Here is a 21,063-nt window from a genome sequence, read left to right on the forward strand (position 1 = left end):
CTGGGGTGTGTAATAAACTGGGGACCTGATACTGGGGTGTGTAATGCTCCTTTTGTGTTGTTCTGACTGTAAATTTTAACTGGAAAATTTTGAACCCACACCCATGATAGGCCACACCCCATCGAGACCACACCCACAATAAGCCACCCCTTTTTTAACGCTAAAGTGTCCCTGGAAAAAATTTTCAAATGTTGGCAACTATGCAAATGACTCATTTTTTTCTGAGAAGAGTGCAGGGGAAGAGTCTAACAAGACCTGGGCCTTTTTTCCCTACAGTCCCCATAGCATCTTAGTCTGGTAACAGGTTTGCCAGACTACTGGGTCACTCCCTCTATGGGCACTGGTGTTTCTACAATGGTGGCCGCTGAACAGCCCTGCGCCATGTAAGTTAGGCACCCACTTAAATCCCACTTGTATACTAACTGCTAATGGTAATTGTTAGAATTTTGCTGGGGAGCAGCAGAACAACAAAGTATAGCATGGGGAGGGGTGGCCATATTTGTCTCTTCCATATATTCCATAGTGTATGAGTTCACGTGGTGATGCTTTTATCATCCCTATAGTCAGACGGATAACTTCTTAGTAATTGGTTTATTCTTAGCAAATTGCTGAGATTCATAAAGAATAGGAAATCACGAAGGAAGGCCTTCAGAAGAACAAGGTCTTGCGTCATCCTATACTGTAAATTAGGTTCCCCATATACAGAGCGGATCCCTAATATCCGATGATATCACCCTGACCTCGGCTACGGCACAGTGAGTCAGGATGACAAGTTTACGGTAACCCCTGGCCTAGTGGAAATGATCAGACATGTCCTATCAGTAATATTACAGTATATAGGGGACTTCATCTTCCTTACAAACCAAATGGATGTCTAATAAAAGATATTATATATAGAGGATATAGAGACTGGGGAGGGGGGGGGGGGCATTTATGACGCTATCTTACGGACAGATTCTCCGTGTTGCCCATAGCAACCAAAAACAGCTCCCATAGCAACCAATCACAGCTCAGCTTTCAGTTCTCACATTGTTCTGGTTATTGAAAGCTGAGCTGTGATTGGTTGCTATGGGAGCTGTGATTGGTTGCTAAGGGCAACAAACTGAATCTTACTCTAGGATAGTAAGCGCCTCTCCAAGTAACTTCTTTGAGTGGAGAGGCTCTGAGAGAGGAGGCGCGCGAGCCCTCCCATAGACAGACTGTATGACACTGAGGCAGGTGGAGAGTTCCGCCGCTTTTACTCCGTGTGAACTGGTCCTTAGACTAACTTTCTTTTGGACCCATGAGCCTTGAGTCATCGCTAGGGACAAGAGGTTGGCATTATGTTCTTTGGAACTTTGGTGCCTATAATTGTGCCAGAGCCTGGACGCATTGACCTTTCCCCCCCTGGTCAGCTCTTTCCCTCGCTTGGTCGGCTCTTTCCCTCCCTTGGTCGGCTCTTTCCCTCCCTTGGTCGGCTCTTTCCCCCCCTTGGTCGGCTCTTTCCCTCCTTTGGTCGGCTCTTTACCCCCCTTGGTCGGCTCTTTCCCTCCCTTGGTCGGCTCTTTCTCTCCCTTGGTCGGCTCTTTCCCTCCCTTGGTCGGCTCTTTCTCTCCCTTGATCGGCTCTTTCCCTCCCTTGGAAGGCTCTTTCCCCCCCTTGGTCGGCTCTTTACCCCCTTGGTCGGCTCTTTCCCTCCCTTGGTCGGCTCTTTCCCCCCCTTGGTCGGGTCTTTCTCTCCCTTGGTCGGCTCTTTCCCTCCCTTGGTCGGCTCTTTCCCCCCCTTGGTCGGCTCTTTCCCTCCCTTGGTCGGCTCTTCCCCCCCTTGGTCGTCTCTCTCCCTCCCTTGGTCGGCTCTGTTGACTCTTTTAGAAAAACTGCCTCATACATGCCGGTTTGAGACAGGTATAATTATGGTTATATCACACTGTTGATCTTATAGCATGATAAGTATTATGGATTCTTATAGTAACATACTGCATATGTCCCCAAAGTTCTTTTTTTTTTTTTTTTACATTACACATCCCCAAGTAGTATTAGCCGACACCAAAACATTGTAAAATTACTACTAGAAGGATGCAACACTCCAATACTTCACTATTCTTTTCTTACAGGGCTTGTCCAAGCCTAAAAAATCTTGGCTGCTCTCTTCCAGGGACAGCACCACTCATGTCTCCAGTTTGGATGTGGTATTGCAACTCATTTTCATTGAAATGAATGGAGCTTAATTGCAAAACCACCACCCAAACTGGAGACTGGAGAGGTGCCGTTTCTGGAAGAAAGCAGACGTGTTTTTCTAATTCAGGATATTCCCTTTAAAGAGTATGGCAACCCTATCTATATATCCTATTAGGGCTGATAAATGTGTGGGATCTCCTGCTTAGGGTCTCTTTTAGCCAGAACAGAGAGGGACTGCAAAGATTGTGTCTATAATTGTGTATGGAGTGATCCCAGTATGTGGGCAGTCATACTCAGTGATTGACAGCTGTCTGTTTACAAGCGTGCACTGACTGGAACCACCCACTTGACTACTGAATGGAGAGATTTACTCTCCATTGGGTATGTAAGTATGGAATTAAGAAAGGAATGTTAAAGGGGATGTCTGTTTTTCTATAGATTACTGGGGAACTATCAGCAGGTCAGACAAATCTAACCTGCTCATAGGTCCCTAGTGGGCACGGGGCGCCAAGGTATGTCTCTTATCCTTATCCTCAGTGCCGTTCCCGTGCTGTTTATTCTTAAATTCTGTAAGCTGTTAGGACCACTTGGGGCCAGGGCTACCACCCTCACGGAGCACCTATCCGGCCTGCCCTGGATAATCATTGGGGGGGGGGCGGATTACAGTGCCGGGCAGGGTTACGGCCGGACCAGTGCTCAGGGGGGTGGTAGCCCTGCCACAAGTGCTCCTAACAGCTTACCAGGCAGAGGATTTCATAGCTAACAGCATGAAAATGGCACAGAGGATGAAGGTAAGACACATACAGTGGCGTAGCTACAATGAAGGCGACTGCTATGGGGCCCCTGCAGGAAGGGGGCCTGAGGAAGCCTGCCCTGCCTTCATGGTAGGTACCCCGCTCCCCCAGGGGTCCAGAGAGGAAGAGGGACCCCCACTGCACTGTTAAGCCCCCTCACTGTAGTGTCGGGTGAACGGGATGAACAAAGGAGCAGGACCTGCCAGATGGCACAGGAGAGGGATGAAGGACCTTTGGGTCACATGACCCAAAGGTCCTCAATACTTCTATGTGAAGATCAGCCCGGACTACAGGAGGAGGAGGGGGAAGCCTGGGAGCTGTAAGTGCTGTGTATGTGTGTCAGTGTGTGTACATATGTATCTGTGGGTATATGTATATGTCAGTGTGTGTATATATGTATCTGTGGGTATATGTATTTGTCAGTGAGTGTATATATGTATCTGTGGGTATATGTATATGTCAGTGTGTATATATGTATCTGTGTATATATTTATATGTCAGTATGTGTATGTATCTGTGGCTATATGTGTGTGTGTATGTCAGCAATGTCTGTAACACTGGCGTATATGTGTGTGTTTGTTTATGTCAGTAGTGTCTCAAGAGATTGACAGGTTTGCTCCCAAAGATGTTCTGCAGCAGCTTCTATTAATGCTGGGCTCTAATAAAAGAACCCACCACTAATATCTGCTGCATTTTCTTTAATTTCTGGTTGAGTATTCCTTATTACACAGCTGATTTTCCTGTGTATAGTCTACTCATGGTGTATACATCAGCACTAGTGTAATCACATTACAGCGTATATATGTGTGTATGTCAGTGGCGTATCTGTATATACGTTAATGGTGCCTCTCTGTGTGTATATGTGCGTCAATGTCTGTGTTTGGCGGGGGGGGGCGTACAGGATTCATGGGGCCCCATACAGTTTTTTGCTATGGGGCCCCATGAATCCTAGCTACGCCCCTGGACACATACATTCCTCCTCAGCGCCCTATGCACACTAGGGAGCAATTAGCAGGTTAGATTCGTCTAACCTGATCAAAGTTCCCCTTTCACAATGCTGGAACAACTTTTCTTAGAACTCTGTTGTTACATAGTTACATAGTTAATACGGTTGAAAAAAGACACATGTCCATCAAGTTCAACCAAGGAGGGTGCTGTTCCTTTTTTATTTATCACAAGATTTACAATGATATTGAGAATCAGACTAAATCATAAGGATGCTGGTGCAAAGAGTGTTGAGCCATTGCACAATTGTCCTGCTTCATCTAAAACGTCTAAGAATGAAGGGAAGAACTGCCTCAGCACTACAGTTACCAAATTCACAAAGTAAAAACTGTGGGCGTGCATTGTAAATGTTTTCTGCATGTATTTTGGTGCATAATACACATGACAACATATGCTAAAAAAAACTCTGGGGAACATAGCCTTAGGCCTTGTTCAATGGTTGTTTTTTTTTAAGGATTATTTTGGCGGGAGAAAAAAAATAAACTGCCCGTTTTTTGAATCATCATTTTGAATCATCTTTTTGGATTAGAGAAAAATTATCTATTTTAATGTAGGGGATATAGTGACCAGTTTAATGCTTAAAGTGACTCTGTACCCACAATCTGACCCCCACACCCCAAACCACTTGTACTTTCGGATAGCTGCTTTTAATCCAAGATCTGTCCTGGGGTCCATTCGGCAGGTGATGCAGTTATTGTCCTAAAAAAACAACTTTTAAACTTGCAGTCCTGTGCCAAACGGCTGGGGCCTAGAGTATCTGTGCCCTAACTTTGCACCACCCCTCCGTCCCTCCTCCCCACCCTCTTCATCATTAGGAATGCCACTGGCAGAATTTTTCCTACACAGGTGCCTTAACGATCCAGCCCACGTGCAGTGTTCACACAGGTGATGAATAGGAGACAATCTGCCTGGAGCATTCCTAATGATGAAGAGGGCGGGGAGGAGGGACAGAGAGGTTGTGCCAGCCTAACGCACAGACACTTTAGGCCACGGCCGTTTGGCACAGAGCTGCAAGTTTAAAAGTTGTTTTTAGGACAATAACTGCATCACCTGCCGAACGGACCCCAGGACAGATCTTGGATTAAAAGCAGCTATCCGAAGGTACAAGCGGTTTGGGGGGGTCAGATTGTGGGTACAGAGTCGCTTTAAAATATGTGCTGGACTATGCTACATCTAAATAGGCGTAAAGCAAATATACTACCTTAATGCCTATATTAAGTGTTACATATCACCAGATCTGTACCGCTGTGCTGAATCAGCGGACACTGTCTTTTTTTGAATCAGTTGTCCTGTTCTTGTTATTTTAATTGGTATTGTGATATGCAAATCAGGTCATTTGTGCACAGTCCAAAGATATCTCCTCCCCTCCGAGATGACATGCGAGCCTCTTCTTCTGCTCAGTCCTACCTGCCCAGCTGGATCACCGAGCAATAATCCTAATGGGTTATCCCACCTCCAGTATCCGGCCCGGCCTGTAAGTACTGCTCTGTGATCCAGCAACACTGACAGGCCAGGCAGGATACTGGAGGTGGGATACCCCGCTCTGATTACTGTGATCAGGCTGCACTCACAGGCTGGGCCGGAACTGAGGAGAAGAGGAGGCACATGCGCCATCTTTGGGGGGGGGGGATGTCTTTGAACTGGTCTTCCCAAGCTTACCTCCTGTGCACAACAGACCTTGTTTGCATATTGGAATACTGGTAAAAATAACGAGAACGGGACCACCGAAAAAAGAACCACATCAGCTGATTCAGTGCAGCGGTGTGGATCTGCTGGTATGTAACACTTAATATAGGCAGTAAGGCTACACACAGTATTTTTTGCCCAGTATGCACAGGTTTTGGTTGCAGAATACTGAGCAAAAATTACTGGGTGGGCTTTAAAAACAGCCTGAATAATGTGTGCACAGAGAGCTGTATAACCGTTGAGTTCAAAAGAACTAATATGTAAAAATACCGCTATGTTGAGCAATAAAGCAGACTAAATACTAATACTGAGATTAGTATTAGTATTTAGTCTGTTTTTTTGCTCAACATAGCTACATACTAATCTTGCTTATAGTCCTACCCTTATCAATAGGTTATGTCCATACGCCCCCCAATGCCACCTATTGGAGGTAGCTTTCCCTTCAGGTCAGTGCCTCACTGACAAGTTTGTCTTAAAGCGAATAGATCGGCGCCAGCATAGGGAAGTCATTGCCACAATCCATTTTTTGAGCTGGGGCTGAAGCACTGGAGGTGGGCCGGGCCACCCCCAATGGGAGGAATCCCCCACACCTCTATGACATGGCTCCATTGATTCTAACAGACCTGCGTCATAGAGGGGCGGGGGATTCATCCCCCTGGGGGCGGCCCAGCCCGCCTCCAGTGCTTCATCCCTGGCCCGGTACCCGTGGATAGAATAGCGCCGTACACGGGAACTGGGCCGCGGTTCAAAAAATGGACCGCGGCACCGGCTTCCCTGCGCCGATCTATCTGTGAGTCATGTTAAAGCGAATGTATCTGATGGTACATTCACTTTAAATAGAATCTGTACCCAATCCCAACTGCCCCCTAACAGATGCTACTGTTGCATAGGTTTCCTCAATCCAGACCATTTCCCGGGTCCGTTTTGCTGCTGGTGCTGTATTCACTTAAAAAAGCACTTTTATTTTGGCTATGCGGGGTCAAAGAAGTGGGCCTAGAGTTACCGTGCCCTAGGCCTACAGCGCCTCTCTCTTCTTCTTCCCTGCCTTTCTTCATAGTAGCCATGCCCCTGGGCTGGATTATGTTCTGAGCCAATGAAGGAGAGAGAGTTGACCATAACCCTCTGAATTAATGAAAGGAATAGATCAGTTCCATATTCTCTTCCACTTTCATTATTAAATTATTTACAGAATCCTTTACTGAAGAACTTATGACCTGGAAGGAACACCCTACATGATGTGTGTATGATTAATAGAGATGTAATAAGTTGGTGGAAAGAGGAAGGAAGAGTTTAAAGGCTATCGGCACCTTTGTAGACATATTGGATTTTATTATTATAATTATCATTATTTATTTTATTTTTTTAAAGCCTTTTTGTGTGAGGTAGGAATAAGGGGGAGCACAAACAGAGGTCATTGGACTACTGGAAGCTGCGATAGGGACGGTAGCGAGATATCAGTTTAGAGACAGGTTGTAGATGGCCTTCTATGTGATCTATGTGGTCAGTAATTTCAAAAGAATTTGTTGGGCAATGGAAAGCCAGTGAAGCGATTGGCAGAGGGGAGAAGTAGTAGAGGCAGAGGGAAGGCAAGGGGAGTGGTAAGGATGAGGCAGCAGAGTAAAGGATGGAGGGGATAAGGGTGTTGGATGGAAGGCCAGAAAGAAGGATGTTGCAGTAGTGTATATTGTGTGTTGGATCTTGCAATATGGGCTAATAGGTCATGGTACACTGATCAGTTGTACCCATCCAGTGCGCCATTTCTGTGAAATATTGTGTTTTATAACCATGCAAATAAGGGCTTTGGTCTTACTTTACCCCTCAAGGCCCTGTCCGTGAGTGCAGAAGATAAACATTCATCTAATACAGGACTGTATCAGTGCTCATTGCTTCCGACTAGTGTTGCACGATGCACCAAAATATCGATACTACTATCGATATTCCGGGCAAAAAAACGATTTGGTACCAGGATTTCCTGATATCGACTTTATTTTGAGCTGCCTAATAGCACAGCTTAAAATAAAGTACAGTGCAGAGAACACGGCCGGCGGCTAGCTGAGCGCTGGCGGTGTTCTCTGTGTGCCGCCCCCTCCTCAGCCCGCGCACCCTCTGCTCACAGCCGCGCGAACTTCAAATAGCTGACACTCTGCGGTGGCTAGTGCCGGCTAGTTTACTGAGTGCATACCGCTGTCACAACTGACAGCGGCATATGACAACTCCTGAGCAGCTCCAGGGGTGAGAAAAGAGTGAGAAGCCTACGGAGAGGGTTAACTTGGACTGAGGAGGAGGCATGGACAGAAGGTGAGAGAGACAGCAGCTGCACGGGGGAGGGCAGACACACAGGAAGCGCTGCAGGAGACGCGGCCCTCCCCGAACAACAGCAAGTGATAGATGTGGTGCCGAACACTTAATCACCAGCACTGAGGCACCCTCCGCTGACCCTGCCTGAGTAGAAGGGCTGTCACCCTGGGAATGCTTGTCTTATCCGGGGAGAAAGGTGAGCGCTGTGCTTGCTGAACATTTAGAATGACTGCAGCTGTACAGTCTGCGCAGTCTGTGGTACCGCTCTCCACACGCTACAGGGGTGGCCTGGGTGGCCTGCTCTCTGTGTTATTGACAGACTGAGACACCCCTGGTGGGCATACACCTTCCTCATAGCTCCTCCACCTGTCCTTGTTGCAGGGCAGCATTATAATAATGACAGGGCCTTATTGGAGCCCCCTACACACTGGAAGCTGCCATAGTGATTTATATGGAGCCCCTTACACACGGGGGGCTGCCATAATATGTGGTCAGCAGTCCTCTATAAACTGGTGGCTGGCATGGTGTACTTAAGAAACTGCTAGTGTGCATCTATCCCCCTCCAGGAGCCATTGCAGTGGCCATTCATGTCCCCCTGGTCCCCACTGATACAGTGGCAGTAGATCTGCAGTAGATCTGCAGTAGAACTGCAACTCCCAGCATACCTCCTTGTGCACAACTCCCAGCAGGTATGTTGGGATTTGTTGTGCACAATGAGGTATGCTGGGAGTATGCTGGGAGTATGCTGGGAGCTGCATCCCAGCATCATAGCCGCAGTTTGGTCGGGGGGGGGGGGGGGGGGGGGGGGGGGGAATGTCATTACATTTGTATTTTTTAGCATTTTTTTCCCAAACTTTATTAAGTATCGAACTGGTATCGAGTATTGAAATAAAAAATCTGGTATCGGTATCGAACTCAAAATTCTGGTATTGTGACATCCCTACTTCCGACAAGCTCCTTAATGACTCCAATGGGGTCCTAACAGCTAGGATCTTGACCGATCCTGAGAATTAAAGGACTGTGGCAATGGTTTAGCAACTGCATGGAGTTGTGCTGGGATCTCCTATATGGTGGGGGGGCAGAAGTGCAGGGATCTGTGAATGGGACACACACCAAAACTTCAATGTTAATAAGACATTACTGTGGTGTGTGAATAAGGTCTGATACTTTCTTTCACTCAGTCTTGATAGTGTAAACCTGTGTAGGACCAAAGGGTAATGTGTCTCCTTGAGGAGAATGTCATAAAGCAAATGGAGATTTACAGGCCATTAATGTTCCATTGTGAATTAACAGGAGGATGATACACAAAGCATCTCTCTCATCACCTTTTGGAGGAAGTTTTCCCATCAAGTCAGTGTCTGACACAACTAGAATTGTAAGCCAAGTCAGGCAACTCTCCCAAAGGAGAGTTTTACCCACTTATAGGCAGCTGTTTCCAGGCTATTGATCTGTACTGATGAGGGGCAATACCTCCAAAACAGCTGTCCACAAATGGGTACAACTCACCTTTTGGAGAATTGTCTGGCTTTGCTGACATCCATAGTCTTGTTTTAAAGCGAATCTGCAGCCACCCCAACCCCCCCCAAATTGTTGTATAGCCTTCCTCAATCCATACCCTGTCCCAGGGTCCTCTTAGCTGCTGGTGTTATTTGCATAAAAAAGATCTTTTATTCTAGTGGTGTTGGGTCAAAGAGATAGGGCCTGGAGCTGCCCTAAAACACATTGCCTCAAGATTAGTCAAGATTCCAATTGATGGGGCCCCATTGGAGTTATCAGAGAGCTTGTTGGAAGCCATAGGCATTGATATAGTCCTGTATTAGATGAATGTTCATCCTTCAGTGACTTATGGCCACTTACATAAAACTTCTGAGCAGCCATTAACTCACTGCAGACAATGAATATACATCAGTAGACGTTTTACAGAAGTGAGTAGGTCACGGCACTGAGGGGTAAAGCAATGTTCCCCAATGCCCCCACCAGACGGGCATAACTCATCAGTGTACCATAACCTATCAGCCCATATAGCATGATACAACCTGCTGAAATACACACAATGCAATAGGTCTGCAAAGGTGTCTTTAAACTCTTCCTTCCTCTTTCCGACAAACAATTTATTACGTCTTTATGAATCATTCAAAGATGGTGAAGGGTGTTCCTTGCAAGTCATAAGTTCTTCAGTAGAAGATTCTGTGAACATTTCAACTTCCAATATTTAATAATGGAGCATGAAAGTAAAAGAGAATATGGAAGTGATGTATTTATTTCATTAGCTCAGAGGTCATGGTCAACTGTTTCACGTTGGTGGTAAATTAATAGTTTCCATGAATTTCTCTGCCTATCTTTAGGAACCATTTTAGGAACCATTTTTAGTATTTCCAGACAAAGCCGATTGTCTCCCTTCAGCCCTGTTTCTTTACAACGGCTTTTGTTAGGGTAGGATTGTCCCACCAGGGTACCAGAAGATCAATGGGCCCCAATTGTCTGCATAGGACAGCACCATTTGGGTTCTACTGGGGCCTATTTCTTAAAGGTTGAACTTATATGTTGTGTGTGCACATACATGTTGTATTAAAGGGGTATGATATTGAGGAATGGATTCAGGTTTGTGTGGGGCCACTATCTCACCACTAGAACCCAAAGCCTGCCTGACCACCTGTTTCGCCTATGGCTTTGCATGGTCTTCAATAAAGTCAATAGGAGTCATGGAAAAAGTCAAGCCAGCAACTCCCTTTGCCAGCATTGCCACTTCTCTGCCTCTTCTCAGCTGCATAGGATATCTAAACAATAATTGTGGCACCCCTATATATACATTACCCATATACATAGTACCTGAACATAAGCAGAAAATTTCTGGGAAGGGCAGATAAGAAGAATCAGGCAAGGTAATAGAGAACCTGTAGTATGTGCTTCAAGTGTCCTGCATGTAATCCAGCTTTACCTGTACTATTCTGGATCCCTCTGACATAATCTGATTGTAATTGTGGAGGAGGATTAGACAAAGGCCAATCTATTGCATTGATGCTACGTTTACCCGAAACGATAATTCGCCCGATCGTACGATTAACGATGTTGGAGTAACGATTTTTTTTTTCATAACGATCAGTGTTTAGAAGGTATGATATGTCGTACGGAAAATTCTTTTAAGCCTATCTCACTGTTCACATGGAACGATCTGCAATTTTTTTGCAAACGATCAACTACGATTTGAGAAGTTGTTGAAAGATCAAAATGAACGATTTCTCGCTCGTCGTTCGCTTTGCAAATTCACTAAACATGGTGGCCGTAATGGCAGAAGCACCTGTTACTTTACAGAACTCTCTTTTGGCGGGAGGAAGGGATTATCCATAATCCCTAGCGCCCGTCCAATCAGCTGCGATGTCAGCCCCTTCCCTTCTATATAAGGTGATTGGCTTCCTGGAGGCGGCCAGTCGGCTGTGTATAGTGGAGAGCAGGTTGCAGCGGGGAGAGAAATACAGAGAGATAGGGACAGAGAGGAGAGAAGGGTGGATTGTGGGTGGTTTTCTGTGGGAGCAGTGAAGCCATTGTCCAGTATATTAAGTAATTGGGTGCTGGGTGTGCATTATAGGAAGTCACAGTGAACACAGGGTCCATCTTAATACCTCACTGGGTTCTCATTTACCAATGTCCACTGCTGTCCTGGGACAAAAATTGATATTACGCCGCTGATCCACTAACGTCCACTACTGTCCACTGATCCACCAACCTACACTACTTTTTATCCTTTTTGGATAGAATGTTCAATTGAGAACATTTTATATGTATTATATGTAGTAGTAAGTGATAAAATGCAGCATGCGTTCAGTTCTTTAGTAGGTTTTAAGTTTAATAGCTGCACTTATACTTATATGTCAAGCTACTTTTACAAAAATTGGTTTCAGTCATATTGAAATCGTTTTCTCTTGCGTCATATTTCCTTCTCGTTTCACGTCTAGCTAAATGTGGAATCCAGCCGCTCCTCCTTAGACCTCTGTTGCCTTCAGTTTCTAGAAGGATTAGCTGTAGCGTCCATTTTCAGCCATATACATTCTCATTGTTGTCACTCGATGGCAATCCTGCCCGTTACATCTTACTGCTCTTTACAGCATAGAGAAATGCTTAAAGGGGTTATCCAGCAAAAATCCTTTTCTTTCTGATCACCTGGTTTCAGAAAGTTTATAGATTTGTAATTTACGTCTATTTAAAAATATCAAGTATTCTGGTACTTATCAGCTGCTGTATGTCCTGCATGAAATGTTGCTTTCTTTTCAGTCTGACACAGTGCTCTCTGCTGCCACCTCTGTCCATGTCAGGAACTGTCCAGAGTAGTAGCAAATCCCCATAGAAAACCTCTCCTGCTCTGGACAGGTCCTGTCTTCTGTATGGTAAGACTTGAGATTTTTAAATAGAAGTAAATTACATATCTATATAACTTTCTGAAACCAGTTGATGTGAAAGAAAAAGATTTTTACTGGATAACCCCTTTAACTAAACACATGCCTATATTGCCCTGACTTTTGACCTTTTCGCCTTGTAACCTTTGATCTAAATGTACAGTGTAGGCTCGTAGTAGCGTATACTTTTATTGAAAAGTCCATTGAATTCAATAGTAAAGACAGTGTATTTGTATATGGGTTTAAGGCGGGATTCTTTTTTGCTGATTTTATTATGTGGTCAGACTTTACATTTGGGTGCGGTGTATTTTAGCTGCTTTAGCAACCTTTCGCTATCCAGGAATCGTGGGAATTAGAGATGAGCAAATTTGCAGTATAAACTAATGGAAACTTGTTAGCTCAGCGGTTGGTTTATCAGCTGGCAACTTTGGAACTCCATGTCACTCCGCTCCGGGTGCTGTGAAAAGCTGGAACCAGTCCCGGGAAACTAGGGAAAGGCAGCAGGCTGATAAGCCGACCGCCAAGCTAACAGGTTTTCATTAGTTTATCGTGTAAATTTGCTCATCTCTAGTGGAAATTATAGTTTTGGCTGGAGGGCCACAGGTTTAAGCTTTTTATATAGTATTTATCCATCTTCTGTCCTACACCTAAACCCGCTTCCGTTCCTGATGTCGTCACTATTACCAAACCAGGTCCTGATCCCTTTTTATAACTATCGTGACTGTAAGGGGTAATATCAGAAGCGACACTAACCCCGATATAGTATTGAGCCAACATGGGCCTGAACACCACCGAAAACTTTCTATTGTAAGTGGTTAGAACATATTCATACTTTCTACATTCTGACAGGAAGACGATGAAAGGAGGAGAACTTGTGAGTTTCCACTACAGGAACCGCACTTGTATGTTTGAGGTTCCTGTCACCTTTTATGCACTTGTCCACTGCTAGCACAAAATTTCCACTTTTGAGGGGCTTCATATGGAGGGGGAACTTGTCATACCTATATCTGGAAAGCACCACTTCCTCCTACCACCCCTTAATTTATAATCAGGCAGCTTTTCATCATTCAGACCATTCCTGTCTGTCCCATCAAGCTAAAAGATGAAGCTAAATCATATTCCTCTTCTCGCTTTTATCGGTGTGGTTCTGGCGGTCCGGGAAAGTCAAGGTAAGAGCTTGGAAGATACCTACATTATACATAAATATCCTATTATAATACAGATGTAGCTGAGCCTAACGTGTTTTTTAATTGCTTATACATCCCTAAATGAGGATACCTGCAGTCCTATGTAAAACCCATTATAGATCATAGAGATGAGTTGCATATTATATATTAGACTGGCTATCGTGTATTGAGGATGACGACTGATTCTCACATGTAAAATCACAAGGCTTGTGCACACTCCCGGCGTTATGCTTCTCTTTCCTGTTTTGCCGTATCCAGATGTTACCGCATCTTTCAGTAATATTTCATCATTCTGTGGTGGATAAAGTGAACACAACAATGACACTACAAAAATCTGCACCATGTGTCACACAATGTATAACATTTAGTCACACATTAGGCTATGTGCACACTGCGGAATCCCGACGGAACACCCATCCCGGATTCCGCAGCTCGCACCCGCTTGTGGACTTTGGTGGCCGCGAGCATCTCCGCTGCTCCCATAGGCTTTCTATGGTTTGAGAGATTTCGCCATCTGCCCCAAGAATGAGCAGGTTCATCTTTGGGTAGATGGCGGAATCTGGAAAACCATAGAATGTAATTATGGGAGTTTCTCTGTGCAGCCGTCAGAGTCTGCGAGCTGCGGTATCCGCAATGGGTGTTCCATCAGGATGCTGTAGTGTGCACTTAGCCATAGACTGCAATGGAAGGAGCGGCACACGTGCGTCCATTTTGTCTGGCTTGTAAAATGGAGGTCCGGGTAGTTTTGAGATTCGTATTAGGATTCAGCATCGGACATATATGCAGTACCCTTCCTACTAAAACTAAAAACCTACAAAAAATGAGAACTTTACCCTACTAGTGGTGGCTTTAACCAAAGTCCATACAGCAAAAAAGTGATGGCTACCTTACAGCAATGCTACAGATTTCGGAATCCTAGATCCACAATTTTCTGTACAAAATTAGGTATATGCCCCACGTGGTTGTCACCTGTAGGTAGATACAATAATAATATGCCTCATACATCAGAGGTGTTATAGGGCTTGTGTCCACTTCTCCTTTTTGTTACCCATAGTTTCTATTACCTCCTGGAAAAATGCATCTTATACGACATCTGACTGGTATGGTGGATGTAGGACACAATAAGCTTCTGTTAGGGGTCAGGAGCAGGTTGGGATTAACATTTTAAGGCTATGTTCACACGCCCGATTTCTTCTGACTTTGTTTCTTTAGAATAGACGTTAAAATAATGAAAATATCTGTTATTTCCGGATGCTGTTAGGCGAACAACGTCCAGAAACAATAGCTGTTCACACAATGTAAAGAACGGTTGGCGGCTGTACTTTACTTTGTAGTCAATAGTCATTTGAATTGCAGGCAATTCAGTTGTAAAACTATAATGTATCTGCAGCCGGTCCCATGTCCCCCCCCCCCCAGCCCCCCTTAGGCATGTGCGTCTCTGCTCCATTCATTTCCAAGGCACAAAGATAGCTGAACATCATCACTACTATGGCCATATGGCCTGTAGAGCTGAATATGTGACCACCACTCCGTTCAATCAATGTGGACAAGTTCTCGTGATTGCTTGAATCCCCACAAATCTCTTCCACTCTCTGCAGTCTCTTTATAGAAAAGCCCTTTAAAAGGTCACTTTTGATATACCATAGCGACATATTAAGAGTTTTTTTTTTTAATCAACCAAGATCTTTTCACCCAATACCAACCTGAGGTTTCGAAATACATGACTAGGACTTTCTAAACATCTAAATATACCAGTTTCCCCAAAGCGAGCGTCCTTAACGTCATTCCTATGTGGCCACGTGTCATCGGGCATCCTACATCTGGGTGCTGAACGTTGTCAAGGGAGAAAAAAATATTTGTAGGCAGAGGATACTGACATGTCACAAGTCATAAGTTCACTTTCTGATGTCTCGCTGCTGTGTCACAGGAATCTGATTCACTAACCATGACACGGAGCAGAGGAACTGCCTGTCTATATAGGTATCTGACTCAACCGGACACTTCTGTAGAGGTGTCCTCCTTACGCCCATAGGTTCCCTCTTTATTAGTTTCCTAGCAGGGCTTAGTGTTACCAACGTCAGGGTTTTGTGGATAATCCAAAAGAGGAAACGAGGAAGCATTTACTGACCCGCTGGGTTTCGCGATATCCTTCCGTAAGCCACAAACTGCTTGGCAACGCTCTATAGACAGATTTGCAGGTCGTGTCTAGAAATGTTGTAATATTCTCGGGGCTCCTGGTTCTCTTAGCCTTCAATGGTTGTTTTTATTATATTTTTGGATGGTGCAATCAAAAAGTTAACTTATTATAGGTTGTAGTCTAGTTTAAAGAGATGTGTTTTCAGGTTGCCTTTGAAGGTCATGATGGTGGATGAGAGCCGGGTGTGTCGGGTAGTGAGTACCAGATTATGGGGGGTCTCGGATAAAATCTTGGAGGCTGTTGTGTGAGTTACAAACAAGGTGGGGGGGAACAAAAACGGAGGACACTGGAGGTTGTGTGAGGGACGAACAAGGGGGTAGCACAAACGGAAGTCACTGGAGGATCAGAGCTTGCGTGAGGGACGGTAGTGGGATATCAGGTCAGAGATATATGGAGGCATAGGTTGTCGATGGTCCTGAATGTCATGGTCAGCAGTTTAAAATGAATTTCTTGGGCAATGGGGAGCCAGGGTTGGGATTGGAAGAGGGGAGAGGCAAAGCGAGGGGAGCTGGATTAGTCGGGCAGCAGAGTGGAGGATAGACTTGAAGGCCACAAGGGTGTTAGATGGAAGGCTAGAAAGGAGGGTGGTACAGTCGTCCAAGCGGGGGATGGTGAGAACATGTACCAGTGGTTTTGTTAAGTCTGGGTTGAAAAAAGGGCAGATTGGGGGAATGGTTTTGAGGTAAAGACGACAGAAAGTGTTCCAAATCTGAATAGACAGAGAAGAGTCAAAGGTGACCCCCAATGCAGCGGACGTGGGGGTCAGAGTGCAGCCATTGATTGTGATTAGATGTAGGGGGGGGGGAGATGATTAGTTCTGTGTTGTCCATGTTGAGTTTTAGAAAGTAGGATTAGATCACTGAGTTGGATAAAGCAGCACAAAGTATTTCAGGAGCCTACAGGTTAACTTCCTAGACCCAATAGTAAATCTGTAACAGGGTCTCTTACCAACTATGTGCCGTGTATAATATTAGTATTCTTAAGACCCTGTTACTGTCGGCTCTACACCCTCTATAGCTACTCTTCTTATGACTTGGGGGGTTATATCTGAGATGGGAAAAGAGTGGAAAGTTACTGGATAGTGGAACATTGTACAATGCCATGATAAGGTAACAAGATGTGAAATAATGCCCGCCAATTCTCTTGCGTGGGATGGAGATAGCAGCATTGTTACCCCTAGAGCTGTTGTGCATGGAACATATTAAGCCCACCACACTTGTAAAATGACACATAGGTGGGCTTCAGTGAGCGCAGCCTGAGACCCTCATACCCATAAAGCTGTATGGAAATGATCGATACAGTCACATAACCGTGAGCCTTCAAAGGCTTGTGCCTCGCCACATATATTCCAGTGCACATGGAAATTATTGCTTGTGGTTAGGAGCAGCCTGTGAGTTGCACACATGACTGGTGAGTCTACACAAAGTGTGAACTTGTGATACAGCAAGTGAAAAAATGAGATGTCTGTAGGAGATTGCAAGAAAAGGAAACAGCTACTTCTGCTATAAAATATTTCCTTATTGGTTCCTCTAACTTAAAGGGATATTCTAATTTGGTTGCATTATAAGTTAGCACCTGATAGAGCTATAAAATGAAAGAAAGGATACTCACCTTACCTGGTACCAGGTCCAGCGTCAGTACTCCAGTCCACCCACTCCCTCTTTTTACGTACCCTCCCTACTGTCTTCTAATAATGCGCTCTCCCTGGTGTCCTGATGACATGCTCTCTCTCTTCTAATGATGTCCTCTCCCTGCTCTCTTAATGATGCTGCTCTTCATGCTCTCCTGATGATGTGCTCTCCCTGCTTTCCTGATGATGTGCTCTCCCTGCTTTCCTGATGATGTGCTCTCCCTGCTTTCCTGATATTGTGCTCTCCCTGCTCTCTTGCTGACCTGTCTTCATGCTGTCCTGATGATGTGCTCTCCCTGCTTTCCTGATGATGTGTTCTCCCTGCTTTCCTGATGATGTGCTCTCCCTGCTTTCCTGATGATGTGCTCTCCCTGCTTTCCGGATATTGTGCTCTCCCTGTTCTTCTAATGATGCTGCTCTCCCTGCTCTCTTGATGACCTGTCTTCATGCTTTCCTGATGATGTGCTCTCCCTGCTTTCCTGATGATGTGCTCTCCCTGTTTTCATGATGATGTGCTCTCCCTGCTTTCCTGATGATGTGTTCTCCCTGCTTTCCTGATATTGTGCTCTCCCTGCACGCCTAATGATGCTGCTCTCCCTGCTCTCTTGATGACCTGTTTCCATGCACTCTTCATGACCTGTCTCCATGCTCTCCTCATATTGTGCTCTCCCTGCTCTCCTGATGTTGTGCTCTCCCTGCTCTCCTGATGTTGTGCTTTCCCTGCTCTCCTGATGACGTGATGACCCTAGCGTCAGTGATTGGCCTTAGTGTGTTCAAACAGCACATCATCAGGGCAAGTAAAAAGAGGAATCAGGCAGACCAGAGTGCTGTGCTAGGTAGGGTGAGGTGGGTATTCTTTCTTTTTGTTACATTACTACCCATCCGTAAATTACTTTTTAAATACAGTAAATCACAATACCCCTTTTAGGACGTTGTCCATCTCTTCTATTGATTTTGTTGTCTATCTTTTATATCGCTCTCTAATTTGTACATGTATTATACAAATCAAATCAGAAAATTCTAATTTACTCATTATGTTTAGTTGGATAATAGCGTGTACATGAAATTGTCGGTATCACTGCAATGCTATTGATCACATATTCTGATCCATTATAATTTCTTATATTATTTTCAGGACTGGGATTCGAACATAAAGACCCGTTTCCTTGTTTAGAAGTGCAAACCAAAAGAGTGGACATTAAAATCCTGCAGAGTTACTCAGTAAAAAACATTCCCTTCCATGCAATTCTGTAAGTATCCAAGCTGAAATGGCTGAGATGAAATACATAAAGTGGTACCTCAGAGGAAAGATTTTTTTTTTACGTCAATTTGTGGCAAAATTTTATTTTACTTAAAAAATGTAAGCCTGTCCAGAGCAGGAGAGGTTTTCTATGGGGATTTGCTACTGCTCTGGACAGTTCCTGACATGAACAGGATAATTTTCTTGCAGGATCTGGTTGGATGGAATAGCGTAGTATACAAAGTCTAATATTTAGCTGTATACCAGACAAACAGAAGCCAAAAAGACTTTCTTTTTGCCCGTGTCTGATCACGACCCCGATGGACTGGTTTAGCATGTACCTTCGGAGCTTTTCCAACGTACACACAAAACAGTGCAATGGTGTGGACTGGGCCTTATATAAAATTCACTTAAAAATGAGTTAGTCAGTCCCTACGCATTTTCCCCAACAGTTGTGAGATCATCAGGGGAAATAGTATGAGGAGCAATATTGTTGTAATAGACATATTGTTGGCTTGATATATAATGTTCATACAGTCCTGAATTATAGACCCCAGATTTGTTCAATTATACAACTTGGAAGCCAGTGCTGATGATTCTAGGGGAATCATCTCTGTACTATTTCCCCTGATGATTCTACAATTGGTGGGGGAAATGCGTAGGGACTGAATAACTTTCCTTCCTAGGAGCTAGTCCACTATAAGTGACTTTGTATTGCTATTTGGGGAACATATGGGAATTTGAGGGGTACTTACTGTATCTCTATTGTTAACACACCATCTTTTTAGTTTAGTGGTTGTTAGTTTAGTTGACCATGTAATACTAATCCGTTATATAAATGTTTCTTTTTATTAGTTTTTCTACTAAAGATGGTATAAAGATTTGTGTGGACCCCGCTGCTCCCTGGGTGAAAAGAGCTATAAATATCCTGGACAATCGAACACAAAACCAATCACCCGAGTCAGAAGTAAGTGGAAGTAAGAAGTCGGCAAAGAAGCCAGCAAAGAAATCGGCAAAGAAAGTGCAAAGAAAACAGAAGAGGAAGACTAAACCAAACAAAAAGGCTGCGCCATTGAAATCCATCATGGCTGTTCTCACCACCCGGACTCCCGCCGTGAAGCCCTGAGCAACCTAATACTCAAATGTCACTGGAAATAAAATAACATGGCCACCAAGATTACTTCTATTAATAAATGTCAAGTCTTCCAGTACTTATCAGCTGCTGTATGTCCTGCAGGAAGTGATGTACTCTGTCCAGTCTGAAGAGCTGCTGCTCTGTACAGTTCCTGACATGAACAGAGGTGGCAGCAGAGAGCACTGTGTCAGACTGGAGAGAATATATCACTTCCTGCAAGACAAGCGGCAGATATATATATATGCGTATATATATATATATATATATATATATATATATACGTATATATATATATATATATATATATATATATATATACGTATATATATATATATATATATATATATATATATATATATACTGACTTGAAAGAAAAAAACTTTTGGTAAATAACCCCTTTAAGTTTTTGATTGATTCTTTGATTCTTCTGAATCCGCTCCTGGTTTTATCTTGCAGAAATAATAATAATAAAAATAATAATTTTGCATCAGTCTACTAGAAAGTGACAATACATTTAATGGTTGGTTGTTAGATAATATTCTAAGTGAGTCTTAAAAAATTAAATATTGTAATACCACTTGCACCACCGACTTCAATACCTACTTGTAATGTGTTTTTTTAATATATATATATATATATATTTGTTTATTGCAGTATTTATACTATCTATATATGCACAATTCAAGGGGTTATCCAGTGCTACAAAAACATGGCCACTTTCCCCCTCTCTTGTCTCCAGATTGGGTGGGGTTTTGAAACTCAGTTCCATTGAAGTAAATAGAGCTTAATTGCAAACTGCACCTGAGCTGGAGACAACAGTAGGGGGAAAAGTGGCCATGTTTTTGTAGCGCTGGATAACCCCTTTAAGGCTGGAGATGGTGGAGCAGCCTGTTTAAGGTTTAGTATGGTCATTTCAAAATCCAGGGGTGTGTTCACACGTTCAGGTTTTCAAATGCAGTTTGTGAGTCCAGAGCCGAGAATAAGTTTTATAAAGTCCTGATTTATCCTACTAATGGTTGACTTTGGCTGAAATCGTAGAGGTGGAATACCGCAGTACAGAAAAACATCACCGAGCTGTCCTTTGTGAATAAGACTAGAGGTGAGCACAACATCGAGGATGCTCGGTTTGTCTGAATCCGATCATTCAGCATTTGATTGGCTGAAAAAGTTTGGAAAATATGAATACAGCCATAGGCCACAGGTTGTGTCCATGTTTTCCTGAACTCCCTAGGGCTGCCACTAACTTCTTCAGCCGCCAGTAATCAAATGAAGAACGATCGGACTTGGACAAACCCAAGCATTCTTTAGTACTCACCTCTAAATAAGACACAGAAGGAGATTTA

At 44.1% G+C, this 21,063-nt stretch overlaps 1 protein-coding gene and 1 long non-coding RNA gene across 4 annotated transcripts in view; one reads left to right on the forward strand and one right to left on the reverse strand.

Annotated features, from left to right (window-relative positions):
* LOC138796072 (uncharacterized) overlaps positions 1 to 21,063 on the reverse strand; it is a 41,560-nt gene that overhangs the window by 13,973 nt on the left and 6,524 nt on the right. The gene's annotated exons all lie outside the window — the stretch shown is intronic.
* Positions 1,087 to 19,962, forward strand: LOC138796068 (lymphotactin-like). Of its 3 annotated transcripts, none has more exons than XM_069975968.1 (3): positions 1,087 to 1,313; positions 18,481 to 18,595; positions 19,441 to 19,962. In XM_069975968.1, the coding sequence occupies exons 1-3, from the start codon at positions 1,283 to 1,285 to the stop codon at positions 19,709 to 19,711; spliced, it is 417 nt and encodes a 138-aa protein (XP_069832069.1). In that variant the 5' UTR covers positions 1,087 to 1,282; the 3' UTR covers positions 19,712 to 19,962. The 3 variants fall into 3 exon arrangements, with proteins under 3 accessions (XP_069832069.1, XP_069832070.1, XP_069832068.1); XM_069975969.1 differs by lacking the exon at positions 1,087 to 1,313 and adding an exon at positions 7,333 to 8,136; XM_069975967.1 differs by lacking the exon at positions 1,087 to 1,313 and adding an exon at positions 12,730 to 13,500.

The sequence above is a fragment of the Dendropsophus ebraccatus genome, chromosome 6 (assembly GCF_027789765.1).
Source record: "Dendropsophus ebraccatus isolate aDenEbr1 chromosome 6, aDenEbr1.pat, whole genome shotgun sequence".
Classification (NCBI taxonomy): domain Eukaryota; kingdom Metazoa; phylum Chordata; class Amphibia; order Anura; family Hylidae; genus Dendropsophus; species Dendropsophus ebraccatus.

Excerpts from the sequence above, each read along its gene's own strand:
- LOC138796068 (XM_069975967.1), top strand. The coding sequence starts at position 13,434 with ATGAAGCTAAATCATATTCCTCTTCTCGCTTTTATCGGTGTGGTTCTG. Across the intron at positions 13,501-18,480 it reads GGCGGTCCGGGAAAGTCAAG|GACTGGGATTCGAACATAAA; the intron begins GTAAGAGCTTGG and ends TATTATTTTCAG. Across the intron at positions 18,596-19,440 it reads ATTCCCTTCCATGCAATTCT|TTTTTCTACTAAAGATGGTA; the intron begins GTAAGTATCCAA and ends TCTTTTTATTAG.